Source organism: Canis lupus, chromosome 9 (genome assembly GCF_003254725.2).
Source record: "Canis lupus dingo isolate Sandy chromosome 9, ASM325472v2, whole genome shotgun sequence".
NCBI classification, from domain to species: domain Eukaryota; kingdom Metazoa; phylum Chordata; class Mammalia; order Carnivora; family Canidae; genus Canis; species Canis lupus.
Window position 1 is genome coordinate 5,586,667 of NC_064251.1, and position 21,756 is coordinate 5,608,422.

Consider the following 21,756-nt stretch of genomic DNA (forward strand, 5'->3'; position numbering starts at 1 on the left):
TGTCCGGCAGCCAATCAAAACGGCCGTTTCTGCGCCTGGCCCCGCCCCTCGCACCGGAGGTGCGGAAACGTCATCACTGCGCGACAGATGTAAAGTTGTGTGGGTTTTGCCTGACACTGATTTCCCAGCAATTTGGCTCCTCAGGATCTGGGTGGCTTATGTGGGTCTTCGAGTAGTTCCCGACCAGCGGGCAGCGGCGGCCCGGCAAGAGTCCTTCGCTCCTGGGTGGCCCACGCCCAGCTCTGATATCTTGGGGGTGAAGACAGGGAGGCTTCGGCTGGGAAAGGGAGAACCGAGCGGATCTGGGGCTTAGAGGGAGGAGGGAAGAGCTCTCCTCCGGGAGGTGGGAAGAAGAGGTCGGGGCTCTTGGGAGGGCGGAGGGGGAGAGCGGGCGTGATAGCGGCGCTTATAAAGGGAGCCGGAGGTGGATCTTAGAAAAAACAATTCCATCTTCTCCAAATTATTCTAATGAGACAGTTGTATTTCTCGTCGTGATCTGATTTCTAGCTCTGTGCTGTATCATGGGATAGGATAGTTCAGTGTTTCTGATTTTCTTGAGCATAAAAGTGGAGATGTTAAATTGCCCAGGAATTTGTTGCTTGACGCTGTTCATCTGGAGCTATGTTCGTTGCAAATAATATGTTGCTTGAGAGTGGATAAAGGAGATTTTACCTAGAGAAAAATAAGCGGTATTTAAAAGGCAGAACAGAGGGTTTTCATCGCAACCGTATGATCATCGCCTTTACCTTAACTTTTGGCCACTGTCGCTAAGATGAGCGCTCACCCTTTTGACCGTGAACGTAGAGTCCGGAGCACGTTGAAGAAGGTCTTTGGGTTTGACTCTTTTAAGACACCTTTACAGGAGAGTGCGACCATGGCTGTAGTGAGAGGTAACATTGCCAAATTTCCTGCATTTACATTTGTCCTGGCTATACTGTAGCACTGCCAGAGGGTGCCAACACCCTCCTTTTGACCCTACCTTGGTCCATAGTTGTTGGAAATCTTGTAGATGCGTCCCTTAAAACTTGCAGTTTTATTGTCAGAATCACCCAGCTGTTCTGGTTCTTACATTTCATAGCCAGAGCTGCAGATTGAAAACAACTCATAGGGGCACCTGGGTGGCTCAGTAATTGAGCATCTGTCTTTGGCTCAGGTCATGGTCCCAGAATCGAGTCCCACATCAGGCTCCCCACAGGGACCCTGCTTCTCCCTCTTTCTCGGTGTCTCTCATGAAGAAATAAATAAAATCTTAAAAAAGAAAAAAGCCAACTCATTATTTTCAATCCATGTTTATTTGTGGTCTAGGCAGTAGTGGGAGTGACAGGAATAGCCTAATCCAGTCACTGACCTGCTAAACTCTTTGTTGAAGATTGAGTAACCTGGGTCTGAAATAGAGAAGGAAGGAGTAATATTTTCCTTAAAAGATTTTATTTATTTATTCATGAGAGACAGAGAGAGAGAGAGAGAGAGGCAGAGACACCGGCAGAGGGAGAAGCAGGCTCCATGCAGGGAGCCTGACGTGGGACTCAATCCCGGGACTCCAGGATCACGCCCTGGGCCAAAGACAGGCGCTAAACTGCTGAGCCACCCAGGGATTCCCCGGAAGGAATAATACTATAAACTGAGATGTATTGGCAAATGGAGGTTGTCCAGAGAGAAGCAACAATGTAACATTAATTACATCATAACACTTACAAACAAAAGACCTCTAAATGATATCACTTCCATGTCTTCACAGGTATCCCCACTCATCTAGGAGTATTCAACTTTCATGGCTATTTAATTCAATTGTCCATATCCCAAAAGACTCAGACTTCTCACCCTTGTGGTTATTGCCATTACTGGAAATTGTGCCCATTTCCAAATCTCTCTGGATTGATCCCCACCCTTTACACAGGAAGGATGGGAAGGAAATTAGCATTATATTGAGATCTTTCCATGTGCCAGACACTGCTAGATGCTTTTCCTACACTCTAAGTTTTCAATAGCCATGATGAAGGAAAAAGATAAAAGGCAAGAAGCATGTATTTATTTTCTTTTAAAGACTTATCATTTGAGAGAGAGGGCACGAATGCTCATGCACGGGCATGGGGAGGGGCAGAGGGAGAGGGAGAGAATCTCAAGCAGACTCCTTGTTGAGCACAGAGCCTGAAGTGGGGCTCAACCTCACAACCCTGAGATCATGACCTGAGCCAAAATCAAGAGAGACACTTAACCACCTGAGCCACCCAGGTGCCCCTAGGCAGGAAGCATTAAGTGTCATTGTCTTGTATTTTTGCAGGTGACAAGGATGTCTTTGTGTGCATGCCCACGGGGGCAGGAAAATCCCTCTGCTATCAGCTTCCTGCTCTGTTGGCCAAAGGCATCACCATCGTAGTCTCTCCACTCATTGCTTTGATTCAGGTGAGGCTTAGGGAAGTGAAGATGATAGCTTCAAAAGTTTAGGGGAAGGTTTTTAGTTTAGTTTGTTTTTTTTCATCTGGAAATGTCACTTCTCATTTGCTTGGTCTTTTGCCTTTTATTTTCTTTGATTTGCCTATTTCCGTTTCTATATTGGGTTTCTGAATTGCCCAAATGTGGGGTCTCCACTAGTGCATTCATAACTAGTGGTTATGAATGAATCTTCTGTGTCTTGATGGCCTGAGGCCTTTCATTGTCTTTTTTTTTTTTTAAAGATTTGTTTATTTATTTATGATAGACATAGAGAGAGAGAGAGAGGCAGAGACACAGGAGGAAGGAGAAGCAGGCTCCATGCAGGGAGCCCGACGCGGGACTCGATCCCAGGACTCCAGGATCATGCCCTGGGCCAAAGGCAGGCACTAAACCGCTGAGCCACCCAGGGATCCCTTTCATTGTCTTTTGTTACTTTTCACCCAGAGGAGTATGGAAATGTATCTGTATATACAGACACTCTCTGGTGTACACACATATGTACTCTTGGTAGGTTAGAGGATGCAGATGGATGGAAAGCTAAATTGATATAAACTGGTTAGAACGTTGTCAGCATCTGCTCTGCACCTCTGGCTATATTTAAGGCCTGCAGGTGGGCTGACAGAATCAGAAATGAGGAAGTATGGCCATGCGGTTAAGAGCCATCCACTGTGAAGGAGAAACAGGAGGCAGTACCAGTGCATCGTGAATTTCACGAGATCTCAGGCTTTGTGCTAAATGCTTTATGTTCATTCACTTTACTTTTGCATCATAAAATTTCATTTAATGCTAACAACCACCCTGTTAGGTAGTTACCGGTTTTGTAGGACGTACAGAGGGACAGAATGAACTGAGTCTCAGAGGCGAAGAGCTAGCCAAAGAGCATGCAGTGATGAAGTGAGCCAGGGCTGTCTCCCTTCAGAGTCTGTGCCCTCAAGACTGCTTCACCTTCTGTACTTCTTGTTTGTGCAGAGGAGACCTTGGAGGTTGGGAGGAGAACATTTATGACTGGGAAATGCCCAGTGAGCCAAGGTGATATTTATCTTTGGGTCCTCCCTTGTGGCCTGTTTCCTTTCTTCCCTCAGGACCAGGTGGACCACTTGCTGGCCCTGAAGGTACGAGTGAGTTCCCTGAACTCCAAGCTCTCAGCACAGGAGAAAAAGGAGCTGCTTTCTGATCTAGAGCGAGAAAAGCCACAGACCAAACTTCTGTACATCACACCAGAGATGGCAGCCTCACCCTCCTTCCAGCCCACCCTGAACTCACTGGTGTCCCGCCACCTGCTCTCCTACCTGGTGGTGGATGAAGCTCATTGTGTTTCTCAGTGGGGGCACGACTTCCGTCCTGACTACTTGCGTCTAGGTACCCTCCGTTCCCGCCTGGCACATGCCCCATGTATAGCTCTGACCGCCACAGCCACTCTCCAAGTCCAAGAGGATGTGTTTGCTGCCCTCCACCTGAAGCAACCAGTTGCCACCTTCAAGACTCCCTGCTTCCGGGCCAACCTCTTCTATGATGTGCAGTTCAAAGAACTGCTTTCTGATCCCTATGGGAACCTGAGGGACTTCTGCCTTAAGGCTCTTGGACAGAAGGCTGATAAAGGGGTGAGGGCCCTCAGGCTGGGAGGCCAAGACGCTCGAGAGCAGTGGGTGGTATCTGCAACACAGAGATGGATATTGGTTTTCTAGAACCTTTGCTTTTTCTAGCTTCTTTAGAACTAGCTGAAGCTTCTTAAAACTTGTGCACAGAGAGTTGTTCCTTTGGTTTCTTGGCATTATTTCCCTTAGTGGAGTTCCCTGATGCTGGAATTCTGTGGGAGATGGGTGTCCAGCCCCTGAGTGAGGCCTTTGCAGACCTATCCAAGCAGGGGAGCTATATGGGTTAGGGTTTTGAACTGCTTTGTTACAAATGGCAGAGCCCTGCTGGTGGCCTGCCTTACAGGAACCTGTGAGAAGGAGCGAGAGCTGCTTTTTTTTTTTTTTTAAAGGACTTATTTATTATTTATTTATTTAGTCAGAGAGAGCCAGAGAGAGGCAGAGACACAGGCAGAGGGAGAAGCAGGCTCCATGCAGGAAGCCCGATGTGGGACTCCATCCCGGGTCTCCAGGATCACACCCTGGGCTGCAGGCGGCGCTAAACCGCTGCACCACCAGGGCTGCCAGCAAGAGCTGCTTTTACAGCAGGACGAGGTATAATAGGCAGATTGTTCTGTTCTCAATGCTTACTTTCTTCCCATGTCTTCTCATTCAGTTGCTGTCTGGCTGTGGCATTGTTTACTGCAGGACCAGAGAGGCTTGTGAACAGCTGGCAACAGAGCTCAGTTACAGAGGTGTGAATGCCAAGGCTTACCACGCAGGTAAGGGGTGCCTGGGCCATCTGATCCCCTTCCATTTCAGAGACCTCTCAGTGGGTCTCTTGTTCTTTAAAGATCCTGGATAATCAGCTGGTCTGTCATCTTTTTCCAGATACCCAGGCAGAGCTAAAGCAAAAAGGAGTCTAGACACAAATGAGATCTAAAATGAGAACTATGACTCCTGAATTCTTTTTCTCTCCCTATGCCCTCCCAGTAGCAGTAATGAGTTTTTAGAAGGCCAGGTATTGGTGTTGTGGAGAGAGCACAGGTTTTGGAGGCCAATAGACTTAGGTTTCAATCTGGGCTTTAACGCTTATTGGGTGCTATGTGCTCCACAAGCTAGGGTCTTTATGAGGTTAAGTGTGTGGCCCAAGGCCACACTGCTGGTAAGTGGTTAATCAGGGTATGTGTACAGCGCCCAGTACAGTGTCAAACCCAAGGTAGATTCCAAGGGAAATATGGGTTCCCTTCGCCACCTTCCCCTCCATCACAGGGCTGAAGGCTTCTGAAAGAACGCTGGTGCAGAATGAGTGGATGGAGGAGAAGGTGCCTGTCATTGTTGCAACCATTAGTTTTGGGATGGGAGTGGACAAAGCCAATGTCAGGTGAGTGATGGTTCTTGCCTTACCATCCCAGGTGGGGCTTGCCTCAAGTGACTGCCTAGTGCTCTGCCTCAAGGCCCAAGTGCATATGCTCCTTCTATGGCCAAAGGGGAAGGAGGCCCCAGGAGCGAGTCCTATCCCCCATCAGAGGACTGCACAGCAGGGTTCTATCATTCCCCAGTAGAGGGCAGCATGCAGCCGTCAGGCCCATCCATTAGCACTGCCCAGTTCCCTGAGTCTAATGCCTGGTCCCCGTGAGGGGGTGGAATGAACTATCTTAAACTGCTCCCTGGGGAAATCCTCAGCAATGCCTTATTCCCAGCATTCCTTGTTACTGCTTACTGATCTTCCAGAAGAGATGGGTGTGTCCCAGCTTCCTAGCCCCACTCTGGCAACCCTTGGGAAGGCTTTTACCTCTAGCCCCACCTGACCTTCCAGAGACATTTTCAGCTACAGCCTGAAGCCCTTTGCTCTGATCAACACCAGCAGTAATGCCTTATATGATTTACAGAGCACTTTTGCATACATGATCTCCTTAAGACTCAAGTTGATCAGGAGTGGAATGAGTCTCTGTGCTTGCGTTTACGAGAACACAAGCTTTGGAATCAGTTTGGACCCTAGGTTGGCTGTGGATCTTTAGGGCCAACTTTGAAGTCAGACACCACTAGGCCCAAATCCTAGTGCTACTGTCCCCTTGCTGTGTCACCTTGTACACATTTTTTTAATCATTTCATTGTCTATAAGATGGGGTTATCTCATCTGATAGTAACTGTAGAATTAAGTGAGACAAATAGATAATGTTATTTATTTATAGGAGGTATATAATAATGTTGTCCCTCTCTCTCTTCAGAGAGGTTAAAGGGACTTACTTGGATCATGCAGCTTATTAGTGGCCATATATTGTTTCTTTAAGTCCAGTGCTTTTTCTCCTGGGCCTGTGACACTGAGGGTTTTGGTTTCTCATATGTGCTGAAATTGCTCCTCTTAACTCTGCTGTGGCCTCTGACTTGGCCACTCCGTGGCCAGGAGATCTACTGATGGGGTACAGGGGTCATAGCCACATTTCTTCTGGAACCTGCTAGCCTCCCTGCTCCTGGTGGCCACAGAAAGCCCTGCTTCCCTGGTTCTGATCACTCCTCCCCTCAGCTCTTCTGCCACAGCTCATGCTGCTTGTCCCTTTGGATCCTACAGGTTTGTCGCCCACTGGAATATTGCCAAGTCTATGGCTGGGTATTATCAAGAGTCTGGCCGGGCAGGCAGAGACGGGAAGCCTTCCTGGTGCCGTCTCTATTACTCCAGGAATGATCGGGACCAAGTCAGTTTCCTGATCAGGAAGGAAGTAGCAAAACTCCAGGTAAGTCCTGGGCAGCAGGAGCCCTTTCTGTCCAAACTCCCTCCCACTCTCCAGTTTCATGCAGCTTATTTCTGAACCTAGGCAGCTTGCAGCAGCTAGGTTAGACTTTTTCCTTTAATGGATCTTAGTGTGATTTTTTTGTGTGCCTGTTATTTTACATAGCCAAGATCAATCCTGTCTTGTGTTTTAGGGTGGGGAGGGGCAGAGGGAGAGAGAGAATCTTAAATGGGCTCCGCAGTCATGAGACCATGACCTGAGCTGAAATCAAGAGTCGGATGCTTAACCAGTGGAGCCTCCCAGGCGCCCCAGTCCTGCCTTGTTTTAATTAGCATTGTTATATAAGAATTTTTCCACATTGTTGAAAGTTCTGTGTTTTGGTTTTCAGCTTGCTTGATTGCTTTTTTCTTTCTCTCTTTCTTCTTTTAACCAAGTACCTAAGTGAACTTGATGTATGATAGGTGACATTATAAGTCAGCAGAAAAGGATGCACTCTTGAATAATTGGTGCTGGAGAAAGATAAAATCAGATACCTACCTCCTCTACCATACACATATGAATTGCAGGTGCAGTAAGGATCTCAAAAAGGGGTAAGGGACACCTGGGTGGCTCAGTGGTTGAGCATCTGCCTTCAGCTTGGGGCATGATCACAAGGTCCTGGGATTGGGTCCCGCATTGGGCTCCCTGCATGGAGCCTCCTTCTCCTCCCTCTGCCTATGTCTCTGTCTCTCATGAATAAATAAGTAAAATCTTTTAAAAAACCTGTAAAATTGGGGGAAAATATTTTATTTCCTTGACAAAGGGATGAGCATGTCAAGATTTTAAAAGTGGAATCCAAGGAAGACCTGGCTATTTGACTAAATCCAAACTAAAAATTTCTCTGTAATAAGAGACACCATAAACAAGGTGAAAAAATGAGCCATTTTGGGGGAAGGTATTTGCAATATGCATAATTGAGAGAATTCCTATTGGTGACTCTGTAAAAGGCAGATAACTGCAGAGCAGAAAGTATGAATTTCACAGAAGAGGGAACCAGAATATCTAATAAAGGTATGAAGAGTTGCTTAGCCTCCCTTAGAAATCAGGGACTTGTAAAAGAGATGATGAGCTGTCACTTTATACTCATCATACTGGCAAAAATGTCCAACATCTTTATAATCACTGTTGGTGAGGATGTGGGGAAAGGGGAACTCATGGTGTTGTCAGGAATATGGACTGGTATGACTGCTTTGAAGAGAGACGAGGCAGTACATGTAATGGGAGGATTATGGTGCTCTGTGATTCAGTAATTCCACTTCTAGATAAACAAGTTGTCATGACGCGTATAAGGAAGTACAGGGATGTTTGCTGCAACTCTGTCATAATGAACTCTTCCTCTATAGAGTATCGGATAACCCACTGTTTACTGGGTTAGTCACTCGGTGGAATGATCTAAAGCAGTTAAAAATGACACCATAGGGGATCCCTGGGTGGTGCAGCGGTTTGGCGCCTGCCTTTGGCCCAGGGCGCGATCCTGGAGACCAGGGATCGAATCCCACGTCGGCCTCCCGGTGCATGGAGCCTGCTTCTCCCTCTGCCTGTGTCTCTGCGCCTCTCTCTCTCTCTGTGTGACTATCATAAATAAATAAAAATTAAAAAATTAAAAAAAAATGACACCATAAATCTACATTAATCAACACGGATAAAGACCTCAGAGCATAATTTGTGAAGTTGCAAATGGAGATGTGTAGCCGTTTTTTTTTTTTTACCCCCACCGACATTTTAATAAGTCTTTTTTTTTTAAGATTTTATTTATTTATTTATTTATTTATTTATCTATTTATTTATTTATGAAAGACACACAGAGAGAGAGGCAGAGACACAGTTAGAGGGAGAAGCAGGCTCCATGCAGGGAGCCTTCTGTGGGACTTGATCTCGGGACTCCAGGATCATGCCCTGGGCTGAAGGCAGGCACTAGACTGCTGAGCCACCCAGGGATCCCGACTTTTTCTTATAAGAAATATTGAATGCCAAATGAAAAAAATATTGAACACAAGTACTTATATCTGATCTTTACCAAAATGAGGTTAAAAGGACAAAAGTTTTATAAACCCACAGGGACAAGAAGAATAGAAAACAAGGTAGAAATGTCAATAAATGTCTGCCTAGAAAACCCCTGACTCTACTGGAAACCTATTAGAGTTCATAAGAAAACCTGGCAAGATGTCTATATGTAAAGGATATATTTTTTAAAGCCTAGCTTTTCGCCACATTACCATGAATGCCTAGGAACGGAAATGAAAAAATATTAAATTTGCAAGAATAAAACTTATAAAATACCTAAAAGTAGGGGTGCCTGGGTAGTTCAGTCAGTTAAGTGTCTGCCTTTGGCTCAGTTCATGATCTTAGGGTCCTGGGATCAAGCCCCACATTGGGCTCCCTGCTCCTTCCTCCCTTTCCCTCAGTCTCTCCCTCTCTCTCTGCCCTCTCCTTTGCTCATGAGTGTTCTCTCTCTCTCTCCAATAAAGAAATAAAATCTTAAAAAAAACCCCAAAACTCACCACTTTGTATTTTTTGTTTTAAGCATTTTATTTATCTATTCATGAGAGACACAGAGAAAGAGAGGCAGAGACATAAGCAGAGGGAGAAGCAGGCTCCCTGCAAGGAGCCCGATGCAGGACTCGATCCTAGGACCCTGGGATCACGACCTGAGCTGAAGGCAGATACTCAACTACTGAGCCAGCCACCCAGGCGCCCTCCCCACTTGGTTTTAACATGCAGCCAGGGATGGAAACTACTGATTGAGATAAAGAAAACTAATAGCTCATTGAAAGAAAACAGGCTTTGAGTAGGCATAAAAACTGAGTGGGAAGACGTAAAGCTACATACAGTTCTCCTCAAAGTTAGTATATAAATGAAGTTCCAGTAGAAATCCTAAAAGACTCCTATTGGGAAGTGGAATCTTAGAACTTATGTGAAAGAAGAGCCCAAGAACAGCCAGGAAAAGTCAGGACAGGAAGAATGGTGAAGGGGATGAATTTAACTCAGTGTCAGAATGTGCTGGGGTGTTGCTGTAACCAAATGCATTTAATACAGCAGCAAGCTGTGGTACAAAGAAATTAGAATTCAGTCCCAGAACACGTGAGAGTTTAATATGTGATGAAGCTGATAGTTCAATTTAATGGAAAATGAAAGGATTGTCTAGTAGGTGGTATGGGCATCCCTCTGGAATAAAATAAAAGTGCCCCGTTTAACACCTTATATAAAAGACAGATTTAAGGACCTACATGTAAAAAATAAACACTGTTTTGTAAGACACTTTATTGCATGTATAACCTAGGGCTTGAAATAGTTTTGTAATGGAAATTGGAAATTCAGAAAACTATATTTTATTTTATTTTTAAGATTTTATTTATTCATGAGAGACAGAGAGAGAGAGAGAGAGAGAGAGGCAGAGACACAGGCAGAGGGAGAAGCAGGCTCCATGCAGGGAGCCCGACATGGGACTTGATCCCGGGTCTCCAGGATCACACCCCAGGCCGAAGGTGGCACTAAACCACTGGGCCACCGGGGCTGCCTGAAAACTATCTTTTAAAGAAAGTATTTGAATTAAAGTTCTTGAACTTTTATATATCCTTAACCTGTGGGGGGGGGGGGGGGGGACATATTCAGCAAAAGATACCATAAACAAAGCCAGCACATAAACAGCAGATCTGGAAAACTAGTTATGTAGAGGGCAAACCAGAGGTTGATGTTGAGGATAAATGGAAAGATTTCACCAACTGACAGGAAAAAGCAAAGTGTGTGAAAGTGGGTTCCCAGAAAAGCTCATCCAAATGGTACATCCAAAGAATTCAAATTCAATAGTAATCAGATAAGTGCAAATTAAAAATAAATGACACATGTGAAAGGGCTCTAACACTCATTGCTAGTGGGCATGTGCAGGAGAGGGCCTGCACTTCGCCTGGAGAAAAATGAAGTGTTGCAGTCTTTTTAGGGGGAAGCATTCTAGCAATATCTATTACATTTTATTTTCTTATTTTTAAAAAATATTTGAGAGAGATAGAGCGTGAGCTGGGGGAGGGGCGGAGGGAGAGGGACAAGCATACTCTGTGCTGAATGTGAAGCCTGATGATTCCATGACCCCCAGATCATGATCTGAGCCAAAATCAAGAGTCAGATGCTCAAATGACTGAACCACCCAGGCACCGCCTATTGCACTTTAATATGCAGTTATCCTTTGCCCCAGATACCATATTTCTGGCACCAAATCGCCTGAAATAAAAGCAGCAGTACACAAGCTTGTGCCTGAGGGCTTGTGTGGTAGAATTGGTCATGAGGACTGAAACTGAAGAACAAACTAAATACTCGGCCACAAGCAGTGATGGAATTATAGTACATGCTCACCATGGGATCATAGGCACAACTGAGCACCCAGGAGGGTTCTTCTCTTGGTTTTTGAAAAAGAAATCATGTTGATTACTGTGTGACATTATAGATTTGCTTATTCTCTATCTGCTCTGTCAAAGTTTAAGTTACTTGAGAGCAGGGACCTTTTATGTCCTGTATATCTGTAATGGCCAGACCAGTGCTGGGAACATAGTAAGTGCTTAATAAATTTTTTTTGAATAGAGAAATGAATGAATGAATGAATGAATGAATGAATGAATAGGGAGAGGAGGTGAATACAAGTTGAGATTGGGAAGGAAGGGGCCTTTTGTGGACCTGGTACTCTGCCAGGAATGAAGGGGGCATGATTAACTTGTCCCTTTTATCTGAAATTCAAATTAGACAAAGAAAAGATATTGGTAAGATGATTAGGTATAAGATATTTATTTAAAACTTACAGTGAGATATAAGAACTCATGCTAAGCTTATCAATAAGACATGTAAGACAGAGACAAGATCCAGAAAGCTTCCAGAGAGGTGATACATGGAGGACTGGTAGCCAGAACAGCACCAGTTTTCTCCATCATAATATCAGAAACAAACAATGAAACAGTGCCTTCCAATTCTAGATAAACTGTTTCCAACCTAGAATTTCCCACCCAGTCAGCCAATTAAGTGTAAAGGCAAGTTAAAAAGACATTTACAGCTTCCAGTTTGATAAGCGGAGTTCGGAAGTGTTGGTCTTTACAGGCTCTGGGGATAGAAGGGTGTTGATAGCCTCAGCAAAGTGCTCACATTCTCCCGGCTGTGCAGGGATTTAACCACCACGTCAAGCAAAAAGGCAAAGACCAAGACCACCAAGAAGCACCCCCCCAATGCTCAACATCCAATGCATTCACCCTTTCTGACCAGTCACAGATGCAGAAATTCAAAGAGGCCTTCAACATGACTGATCAGAACAGAGATGGTTTCATTGACAAGATTTACCCTGATATGCTTGCCTCCCTGGGGAAAAAAATCCAACTGATGAGAATCTGGATGTCATGATAAATGGGGCTCCAGGGCCCATAAATTTCACCATGTTTGGTGAAAAGTGAAATGGCACAGATCTGGAAGATGTCCTCAGAAGTACTTTTGCTTGCTTTGATGAAGCAACTGGCACCATCCGGGGAGAGCACCTGGGAGAGCTGCAGACAGCAGTGGGAGGCCACGTTACAGGCAAGGAAGTGGATGAGCTCACAGAGAAGCACCTGGACCAAAAGGGAAATCTCAATTCATGTGCATCCTTAAGCCAGGGGGAGCAAAAGACAAAGATGACTGAAAAGAACTTGGGTTCCAGCCAAACATTCCTTGTGGCCACTTGGGGTATTTCTGAGACTTTGCATTCTCTTAGCTTTGCAGCTTTTGCCTTTCTTGTATTTGTTTTCAGCCATTTTGGGCACAAGCATCTCTATAATCAGACTGGAAGTGGGGGGACTTTTATGATTTTTCAGAATTGAAAATGGGGCAGTTTAATTTGCTAGCTCCCCCCCCCCAAATAACTGCAGTCTACACAGAGTGTGTTTTTTTTTTTTTAGAGAAAGTTATCTCCTTAATTTTTTCTGAACCATAATTAGACTTTATGATAGGGATCCCTGGGTGGCACAGCGGTTTGGCGCCTGCCTTTGGCCCAGGGCGTGATCCTGGAGACCCGGGATCGAATCCCACATCAGGCTCCCAGTGCATGGAGCCTGCTTCTCCCTCTGCCTGTGTCTCTGCCTCTCTCTCTCTCTCTGTGACTATCATAAATAAATAAAAAAAAATTAAAAAAAAATTAGACTTTATGATAAAAAAAAAAGACATTTTTGGACACAGGGTTTCAAGAAACTTCCTCCTGTGGAAAAGCTACTGAAGGATGACCCCTACTCCCCCAGCCCCCAAGAGGCAGTAATTAGAGAGGGGAAGATAGAGATCTGACCCAAGCCAGGCAGAAGGAATGTCCTGGGGGGTACCACTGAAGGACAGTCTCAGCTGTGCACACCAGGCCAAGGGAGAGGCAGTTCACATTGAACCTAGAAGGACAGAAGGCTCCGGTAGGGGGGGATGTTTCTAAAAATAAAAGTGAAACCTGCCATCTTTGGCCGCTGTTGACATGAATTTTTCATTATATCACAGCATTTGGGGGGTGAAAGAGTAATATACACTAAAATCTAAGTAAGTGAAAAAGTGTAACAGTTTTTTGTTTTTTTGTTTTGATAGTCACACAGAGAGAGAGAGAGGGAGGCAGAGACATAGGCAGAAGGAGAAGCAGGCTCCATGCATCGGGAGCCCGACGTGAGATTCCATGCTGGGTCTCCAGGATCACGCCCTGGGCCAAAGGCAGGCGCTAAACTGCTGCGCCACCCAGGGATCCCCAAGTGTAACAGTTATTAATTTTGGGAGGACAAAGTTGTTCAAGAAAGGGATATGTGATCATGAGAAATATAAAAATATAGTCACATGGTTTTTGCTCTGGTCTGATGTTGCTGTAGTTTTCCTCCCCATAAGGAAAATTATGATTTCAGAAGAAATTGCGATACAAACAGATTGGCAGAATGAGGGGAGAGGTAGTAGGTTTATTTATATGCGCTTGGGAAGTGGGGATGATTCATTCACCTTCCAGAAGCAGAAAGTCAATATTTAAGATTTCAGATATCAGTGTCTTATATTTTCAAAGTTCCTTTTCTGTATCTTTTTCTTTATTTTTGAAAATTTCACAATTTTTTGAAAGGAAATTTTGACAAATAGACATGTACAAAAAGGCAAATAATGCATCATCTCAGCACTCAGAAGAAATCCCTGCTCACATTATAGTATATACCCTTCTCTACACACAGAGGTATATGTGTTCTTTCAAATCTAAATACATTTGTGCATATATTTACTATTGAATTGGATATATTGGGCAGCCCAGGTGGCTCAGCAGTTTAGCGCCGCCTTTGGCCAGGGCGTGATCCTGGGGTCCCAGGATCAAGTCCCGTGTCGGGCTCCCTGCATGGAGCCTGCTTCTCCCTCTGCCTGTGTCTCTCATGAATAAATAAAATCTTAAAAAAATAAATTGGACATATTATATTGGAGAACCTGGCTGGCTTATTTGGTGGAGCATGTGACTCTTGATCTTGGGGTTGTGAGTTTGAGTCCCATGTTGGGTGTAGAGATTGCTTAAAAATAAAATCTTAAAAAAAAAATCTGGATCTTATTATGTAGGATTCCCAAATGCCAGTTCCTGGGACCTCTGCATAAGAACCACCTGAGCAGCTTTTTGAAAATAAACTCCAAAAGTTCTGGCTCCAAAAAGTTCAATTCAGTAGCCTGGGTGTGGGCCCCAGGTCACTTTTTAAAAGTTATAGGTGGGGGACACCTGGGTGGCTCAGTGGTTGAGGGTCTGCCTTTGGCTCAGGATGTGATCCTGGGGCTCTGGGGTCAAGTCCCGCATCAAGCTCCTGCATGGAGCCTGCTTTTCCTCTCTCTGCCTGTGTCTATCATGAATAAATAAATATTTTTTAAAAATATAAAAAATAAATAAATAAATAAATAAAAATATAAAAAAATTAAAAGTTACAGATGAAGGACGCGTGGCTGGCTCAGTCAATAGAGTACGTGACTCTTGAGCTCAGGGTTGTGAGTTTGAGCCCCTAGTTGGGTGTGGACGTTGCTTGAAAATAAAATCCTTTTTTTGGGACACCTGGGTGGCTCAGTGGTTGAGCACCTGCCTTTGGCCCAGAGTGTGATCCTGGAGTTCCAGGATCGAGTCCCACGTTGGGCTCCTGCATAGAGCCTGCCTCTCTCTGCCTATATCTCTGCCACTCTCTCTCTCCTTGTCTCTCATAAATAAATAAAAATTAAAAGAAAAATCCTTTTTTTTTTAAGATTTTATTTATTTAATCATGAGAGATACACGGAGAGAGAGGCAGAGGCACAGGCAGAGAGAGAAGCAGGCTCCATGCAGGGAGTCCGATGTGGGACTCAATCCCGGGTCCCCAGGATCATGCCCTGGGCTGCAGGTAGCGCTAAACCGCTGAGCCACCCCAAAAATCCTTTTTTTAAAGATTATCTATTTATTTATTCATGAGAGACACAGGGAGAGAGAGAGAGAGGCAGAGACATAGGCAGAGGGAGAAGCAGGCTCCCTGCAGGGAGCCTGATGTGGGACTCTATTCCAGGACCCCAGGATTACGACCTGGGCCAAAGACAGATGCTCAACCACTGAACGACCCAGGTGCTCTGTTAAAATCTTAAAAAAAAAATAAAGTTATCCAAGTGATCCTGAGGTATGGTTAGATTTGGGGACACCCATTTTGCAAATGGCTTTCTTACTATCATTTGATGCTTCTTCCCTCATCATCCTTTAGGCTGCAAGGTAGTTCAGCTATGTAAGGCTTTTGCTAAGTGGTCTTTTCTTGCCTGCAGGAAAAGAGAGGGAACAAAGCATCTGATAAAGCTGCTATCTTGGCCTTTGATGCCCTGGTCACCTTCTGTGAAGAATTGGGGTGAGTGACTTATTTCATATGTGGAGTGACATTTTAGATCTTTCTTCCCCCAATGCCTACTAGTTAACCAACTAATGTAGGGCAGCTCTTAGGCGACCGAGGCACCGTCTCCTGCCGAAGGCTATTGTGTGGGGTGTTTCCTGTCAGGCAGCCTGAAAGTCAGTATCCTTGCCAGGAAGGCTCCAGAAACTGGCAATGTGAAGACTCATTCAGTATTTCGGGTGGTTTTCCAGCCACCCAACTCCGCTCACTTCTGGAGTGGCTGGTCCCATGAGTGAGTCATGAATCATGTGACTGGTTCTTGAGCCATTAGCATTGTGGTGGTCACTTGACACTGAGCTGGACCACTGGCTTCACTTGAGTAAGAGTCATTCTTATCCTGGATTTGAGAGGAGCTACATGACCTACCTTATCTCTTGGGGGTGGGGTGGATAATAAGCTTGGAGAGAATTCAGCTTTTTCTTTTTTCTTTTTTTTTTTTTAATTCAGCTTTTTCTATCGTAACACCATACAGCCCACTTGGAGTCCACTTCTCTATTTCATCTGTATGTGCTGGTGGTAGAAGTTTGAAAGAGCCTGATGGCTGCTCCGTGACAGGCAGGTTGTGGCAGGACAGGTTTGAGACATGAGGGACACTCAGGATGATTCTGGAATATCTGGGAGCACTTTTTTTTTTTTTAATATTTTATTTATTCATAAGAGACACAGAGAGGAGGCAGAGACACAGGGAGAGGGAGAAGCAGGTGCCTCACAGAGAATCTGGTGTGGGACCTGGGAACTCTGGGATCACGCCCTGAGCCAAAAGATGCTCAGCCACTGAGCCACCCAGGAGTCCCTAGCTGGGAGCACTTTGTATGTATGCAACCCTTTGGTCTAAGAAACTCACATGGGTCAGACCTCGTTGGACAACTCTGTAAGGTAGATGAGGCAGGAGTGATTGCTTCAGACTTAGAGATGAACAGACTGATGCCCAGAGAGGTCATGGTCACAAAGCTCCCAGGAGACAGACACCACTAAACCTGGGTCTCCTGATTTTTAGTGACATGTGCATCTCACATACATGTCCCAGCTTGGTTTTTGCAAGACTAGATTTTTGAGGCACAGAGCTGAGTAAGTACATAGACCTGGTGTCCAGCAGATGTTTGAGGCTCTCCTCTGGAAACCAGAGAGGTGCTTATTTATAGGGCCACGTGTTTTGCTTCCCACCCCCTCCTACTCACTGATGATTTGATGGCTCCTTTGAGACTGAGTCTCCCACTTGACCTACCTGGCACGGCCACGCCCAGCAGACGTGTTTGGCACCCTTGCCCACATCCATTGCAACTAGAGCCCTTTTCAGGCTCTCATAGCATAGAGGGAGTTGTTAAACTAGGCCCTCAGGCTCCTTGAGCAAAATGCTCATAATGAAAGGGCCCAGGGTCCTTGCTAATTATCAGAGTCCCTTCTGCTGGAAATAACCCTTCTGGGTTCTTTTCTGGGATGAGTCTGAGGCTCTGTAAGGCTGAGGGGTTAGCTCTGCTTTATCTCTCTGGGCTGCAGCAGTCCACCTGGCAACAGGATGGGTCCTTCTAGGGACCTGTGTCATACTGGGGAGCTGGGGCCTCTTAGTGCGTTGAGGGTCTAGGCATTGGTGCGCCTCCTGCTACACCACGTGCAGCCTCATCTATCCTACCTGTGTGCTACCTGCGAGGGTTCCAGATTCTAGGCCTTCCTGGGATGGAACGAACACTGCTGGTGTGGCTGGATGTGACATTGCTCTTTGAGTAAAAAGGAATGTTTCTTTATTGCATAAATGGCATATCGCCCGTTCCCCACCAGATATTTGCTCTTTTTCTAAGAATAGTCCTGGTTTGTGGGTTAAGTGAAAGCAACTGTTTGCTAAGGGAGGACACCTGGCAGCAAGGGGCAGGCCGGCATGATGGCTTTGGCGGAGGCAAGTATGTGCCTACAAAGGTGGTGCTGTAGGGTCTGGAATGCACGGGGACTGTGGCACCCTGTGTAGGATACCTGGGCATTTCCGGGACCAGTGGCAGAGACACTCAGGTCAGTATGAATGAGGTCGAGGGCGGCCATCCAGTGATGTTCCTGTCCTCTCTGCACACAGTTGTTTTGTCTGAGCTGTGGCCATAGAAAGCATTTGTTCACTCAGGACAGTGCTCTTCATCTTTTAGTGTGCAAAGGACCAGTCACTAGGTTGAAGCAGCTCCCAGCTTAGAGGGCTCTGGACCTTGTCTGAGATAGAAGAACAGGCTTGTGTTTGGGCCTTAACTGAAGCGGGCACTGTCATCCGGGGACTATGGTTCAGAGGAGCCCGAGAGCCGAGCCCAGCCCATTAGCCCGACAGCCCAGACCTTCTGTTTATCCATTTGTTTGGTCATTCATTCATTCATTCATTCATTCATTCATTTATTTATTCAACCACCAAATATTGACTGAAACTGACTGTGCCAGACACATTGGGTATGGGAGATACAGTGGTGAACAGAAAGAGACCCATCCCCTGCCTTTTTGGTGTTTGGCCCAGTGGGGAAGACGGGTACTTATCAGATAAGCACGTTAGCTATGTGAACGTGGATGTGTAATTGCAGATTCTTAAAAGGTCTCTGAAGAAAAGGTACATGGTGTTTTGAGAGTTAACAGTGGGCCCCTTCCTGAGCCCCAAAAGGCCAGTCACAGCTCTTCACACTGGTTGGTGTTCTCAGCCGGACTTAAGAAACCAAATACGATTGCAAACATAACAAGAGACAGGATCGTGACGATGAATAAGCCGATCACTGCTAGGCCTCCCTGGTCCCAGGGGTTCTCCCAGAATTCATCATTCCACATGTGCTTCTGCTTTATCAGCTTGTCTACGTAGACCTGGAAAAGCGGGGATGGAGCCCTTGAGTGCTGGGACCTCCCCAGGTGCTGTCCCAGGCGCTGCTGTCCACCCCTGACTTCACCCTCTGGACCGGTCTCAGCACAGCCGGTGCTCCTCCACAGGGGTGGCGGGCTGAGATCTAGACTTTAAAGCACCCTGCCACAGGTCCTTGCTGTTTTCCCTGCCTCAACTGCCAAACATTTGGGAAGCATTTTGAGAGATGAGCATGGGAGTCGAAAAGCGGACCGACTCCAGCCAAGGCCTCGGTAAGCTCCCTTGGAGGCAGCTGCAAGCAGAACTAGCTAATCTTGAACAGCTAAGGTCAGCAGGCTGCAGGCCTGTAGCCCATTGAAGGGAGTAACGGCGGCGAGAAGGAAGGAATCCCTACCTGATTCTGCTGTTTCGGCTCCTGTGTCCTTAGAGTGGGCCAGTAGGGTAATCCTGCAGGCCCCACGCTCTGGGTGCCCGAGCCACACCCGGACTTGAAGCAGCTGTTGGGAGGAAAAGGTGTTGGTATTGCCAAGTGGCCCTGACCAGACCCCATGTGCTGACACTGGAGCCAACAAAGGTGGGCTAGGGCCCGTTGCCTAGCAACTGCATTCCCCTGCTGCCTTTCATACTTACCCTGTCAGCTGCGTTCTCTCCTTTTTGTGATGTCGTATTGGGGGCTGCTTAGGGTACGGATGTTCAGGCGTCTTCACCGAGAGAAGTCAGGCTTGGGTAGGATGGGGAAAGAGACTGGATCCAGGACCCTTGCCTCAAGCCCCCTATCTGCCTCACCTGTGGCTGGGTCCTGCGTCTTCTCTCTGTCTGGCTGCTGGCCTGTGAACTGGGAGGCCCTTGCCAGAGTGCAGGACGCCCAGGACTTGAGGAAGCCCTGGGCTGGAGCTGCACTGGGGCTGTTCTCTTCCTGTGGCGCTGGAGTGCTGGTGAATGTTTAACTAGCTCCAGCTGGTACCTCCTGGAAGGTATTTCTTTCTGGGGGTGTATTATCACTGTTGAGGCTCCAGGGTCCTGCCTTTGCCGGCCTCTTGAGGCACAGCTGCAGCTGCTTCATGTGATTGGTTCCTACCAACCATACAGTTGTGATAGGGCAGCTAGGAAGCAGAAATGGAAACCTAGTGGCCACCATTTATTCCTTAAAAGTTAGGATTCAAGTGCCTGGTGTGACCAGGAACTGCGGTAGGTACCTCATGTCCACCGTGAACCAAAGGAGGCTGGCCCTGCCCACCCAGGTTTCCATTCTAGCTTGCTTGGTCCTCAGCCCTGCTCATTAGACTCATCTGGGTCCTGCCTGGTACCACTTAGCTCAGTGTCTGGGCAGTCAGAGCCCCGTGCTCTGCAAAGCTGGCCAGGTGATGTTAACCTGCAGCCAGGGTTGGAGGAGACAGATGATGAACGAGTTCAGTAAAGTCCTTATCTGTCATAGGCTTACCTGATACTTTGAGTTTCCCTCCGGAAAACGTTGTGATGTGTGCCCCTGGCTGCTCAATGTTCCCAGCCCGCAGGCAGGTCTCTAGCATACTTACCTCCATCCTGTTGGATGCTTATCAGGAGTCAGCTGTTTGTTCCCAAACCTGTTTGTGGCATTTGTCCTTATTATTGTAATGACGTGATTGCACTTAATGTTACATAAAAACATGGAGCAACAGTAATAGCTGAAACCCCAGTTTTATAGCTGAGGAGCAAGCACGGAGGTTAAGCAACTTTTACCCAAGGTCCTACAACTAAGAAGTAACTGGGCAAGGGTGGGGATCGTGTGTGTGTGTGTGTGTGTGTGTGTGTTTAAACCCACCTGTTGAGCTCCACTGCAGAGACTGAGCTCTGAAGCTCCCTGTTGCACCTCAAGGGGGTGGGGGTTAGTGGGAGCTGTTGCTATAAAGCACCTATTGGACCACTTTGGAATGACTTTGGAATCACTCAGTATTTCTGTCAAGACAGATGTGGCAAGCCAACTGGAGATGTTTTGCAAAAATCCAGGATTTCACATGCCGATTTCTTTGTGGATATCTTCTTGTTCTGCTTTACAGTAACCACAGTTAGTAAAGAGCCAACATAGGAACTCTCTGGCCTGCACATGCCACACTCAGAGGAAAGACCTTGGCCCCCCAGCAAAAAGATTGGCCAAGGAATGTGCACGTATATGTTTCTTTTTTTTTTTTTAATTTATTTATTTATGATAGTCACAGAGAGAGAGAGAGAGGCAGACACAGGCAGAGGGAGAAGCAGGCTCCATGCACTGGGAGCCTGATGTGGGATTCGATCCCAGGTCTCCAGGATCGCGCCCTGGGCCAAAGGCAGGCGCCAAACTGCTGTGCCACCCAGGGATCCCACGTATATGTTTCCATTTAAAATGAGGTGTGTAGGGAATGGTATGTGTCATGCACACAGAAGTGGCTTTGACCAACTCTTCCAGTTAATTGCTGGCTATGATCAGAAAATTCTGCCGAAATGATCACCATGAAGGGAACGTTATAGGAAGAGGTGGAGAATCCTGTTGGTGTGTGTGGCATAGCCTGGCCTGGGGGCTGAAGGGATCCCCTGTAAGGAATGAGGTTAGGTTGAGGCAGGAAGACTATGTACGAGGTGGGGCTAGGGGACAGTGTTTCATGGCAGGCATCAGGTCCCTAGGAGGGTGAGAAACTATTTTTGAGAACAAAATTACCTTGTCCTCAGCTCTTTGGTCTGGAAGTTGTGTTAACCACAAGCAACTCTGTCATGAAGATTTTTACTATAGATTGCTCTCAAATGTTAATGGTTGAGAAAACAGATTTAGAAGAAAAGTGTTTTATGTGCTCTCTACCAGGTTTTGCTTGTGCAATTCTTGCACGGGTGGCTCTTCTGTGGTTTCTAATAAGGCATGAGAGCCGGTGAAATGCCCAGATCTCAAATGTAGATCTTTGGAGGAAGTGAGAGGCTCCTGTAGAGTAGAGGCCAGAGTCAGAGGAGGCCTGACAAGGCTGGGAAATCTGTGCAGCAGTGAGTGTAGGCAAACCTTGGGAGTGGCTTGTTCCAGGGGGGCTGGTGGCAGGAATGGAGACCTGTGATAACCAGATGCCTTTCGGGGCTCAGACAGCCTGCTGGCCTCCCCTTCCATGGCCACCATTGCTGCTTCCCACAATGGGGGATTGCTCTTCCTGAGAAGACCCATGGTGGGAGTGTGCCAGGCCTCTGCCCTGCTGGAGCCGATCTGGTTTGTTGAGCTGAGTGGGATTGAACGACTGCCGTGGGGAGCCGTTAGTGGTGGGGCTCAGCGTGGGCCAGTCTGCTGCCAAGTGGGAAAG

At 46.6% G+C, this 21,756-nt stretch overlaps 2 protein-coding genes and 1 pseudogene across 11 annotated transcripts in view; 2 read left to right on the forward strand and 1 right to left on the reverse strand.

Annotated features, from left to right (window-relative positions):
• Positions 1-54: 54 nt before the first annotated feature.
• RECQL5 (RecQ like helicase 5) overlaps positions 55-21,756 on the forward strand; it is a 37,662-nt gene continuing 15,960 nt past the window's right edge. For 3 of the 10 annotated variants that reach the window (XR_007413138.1, XR_007413139.1, XR_003144533.3), the window contains exons 1-8: positions 55-245; positions 763-890; positions 2,282-2,403; positions 3,516-4,034; positions 4,681-4,786; positions 5,277-5,388; positions 6,577-6,739; positions 15,533-15,612. Coding sequence is in view for 6 of the 10 variants with exons in the window: in XM_025467990.3 (XP_025323775.3) it covers positions 773-890; positions 2,282-2,403; positions 3,516-4,034; positions 4,681-4,786; positions 5,277-5,388; positions 6,577-6,739; positions 15,533-15,612 (1,220 nt within the window). In the remaining 4 variants the exon portion in view is untranslated. The remainder of the gene's footprint in view (positions 246-762; positions 891-2,281; positions 2,404-3,515; positions 4,035-4,680; positions 4,787-5,276; positions 5,389-6,576; positions 6,740-15,532; positions 15,613-21,756) is intronic. The other 7 variants (XR_003144530.3, XM_025467990.3, XM_025467988.3 and 4 more) reach the window with 4 other exon arrangements.
• On the forward strand, positions 11,649-12,896 carry LOC112672993 (myosin regulatory light polypeptide 9-like; annotated as a pseudogene).
• SMIM6 (small integral membrane protein 6) lies at positions 18,002-19,070 on the reverse strand. Its single transcript, XM_025467995.3, has 2 exons — positions 18,861-19,070; positions 18,002-18,471 (listed from the first exon to the last, which is right to left on the reverse strand). The coding sequence occupies exons 1-2, from the start codon at positions 19,014-19,016 to the stop codon at positions 18,283-18,285; spliced, it is 345 nt and encodes a 114-aa protein (XP_025323780.1). The 5' UTR covers positions 19,017-19,070; the 3' UTR covers positions 18,002-18,282.

What these genes read in the sequence shown, in the direction of transcription:
- SMIM6 (XM_025467995.3), bottom strand. Translation starts at nt 19,016, where the DNA reads ATGGGGTCTGGTCAGGGCCACTTGGCAATACCAACACCTTTTCCTCCC. An exon ending in AGCCGAAACAGCAGAATCAG is followed by an intron (nt 18,472 to 18,860) that starts GTAGGGATTCCT and finishes CCGCTTTTCCAG; the next exon opens with GTCTACGTAGACAAGCTGAT.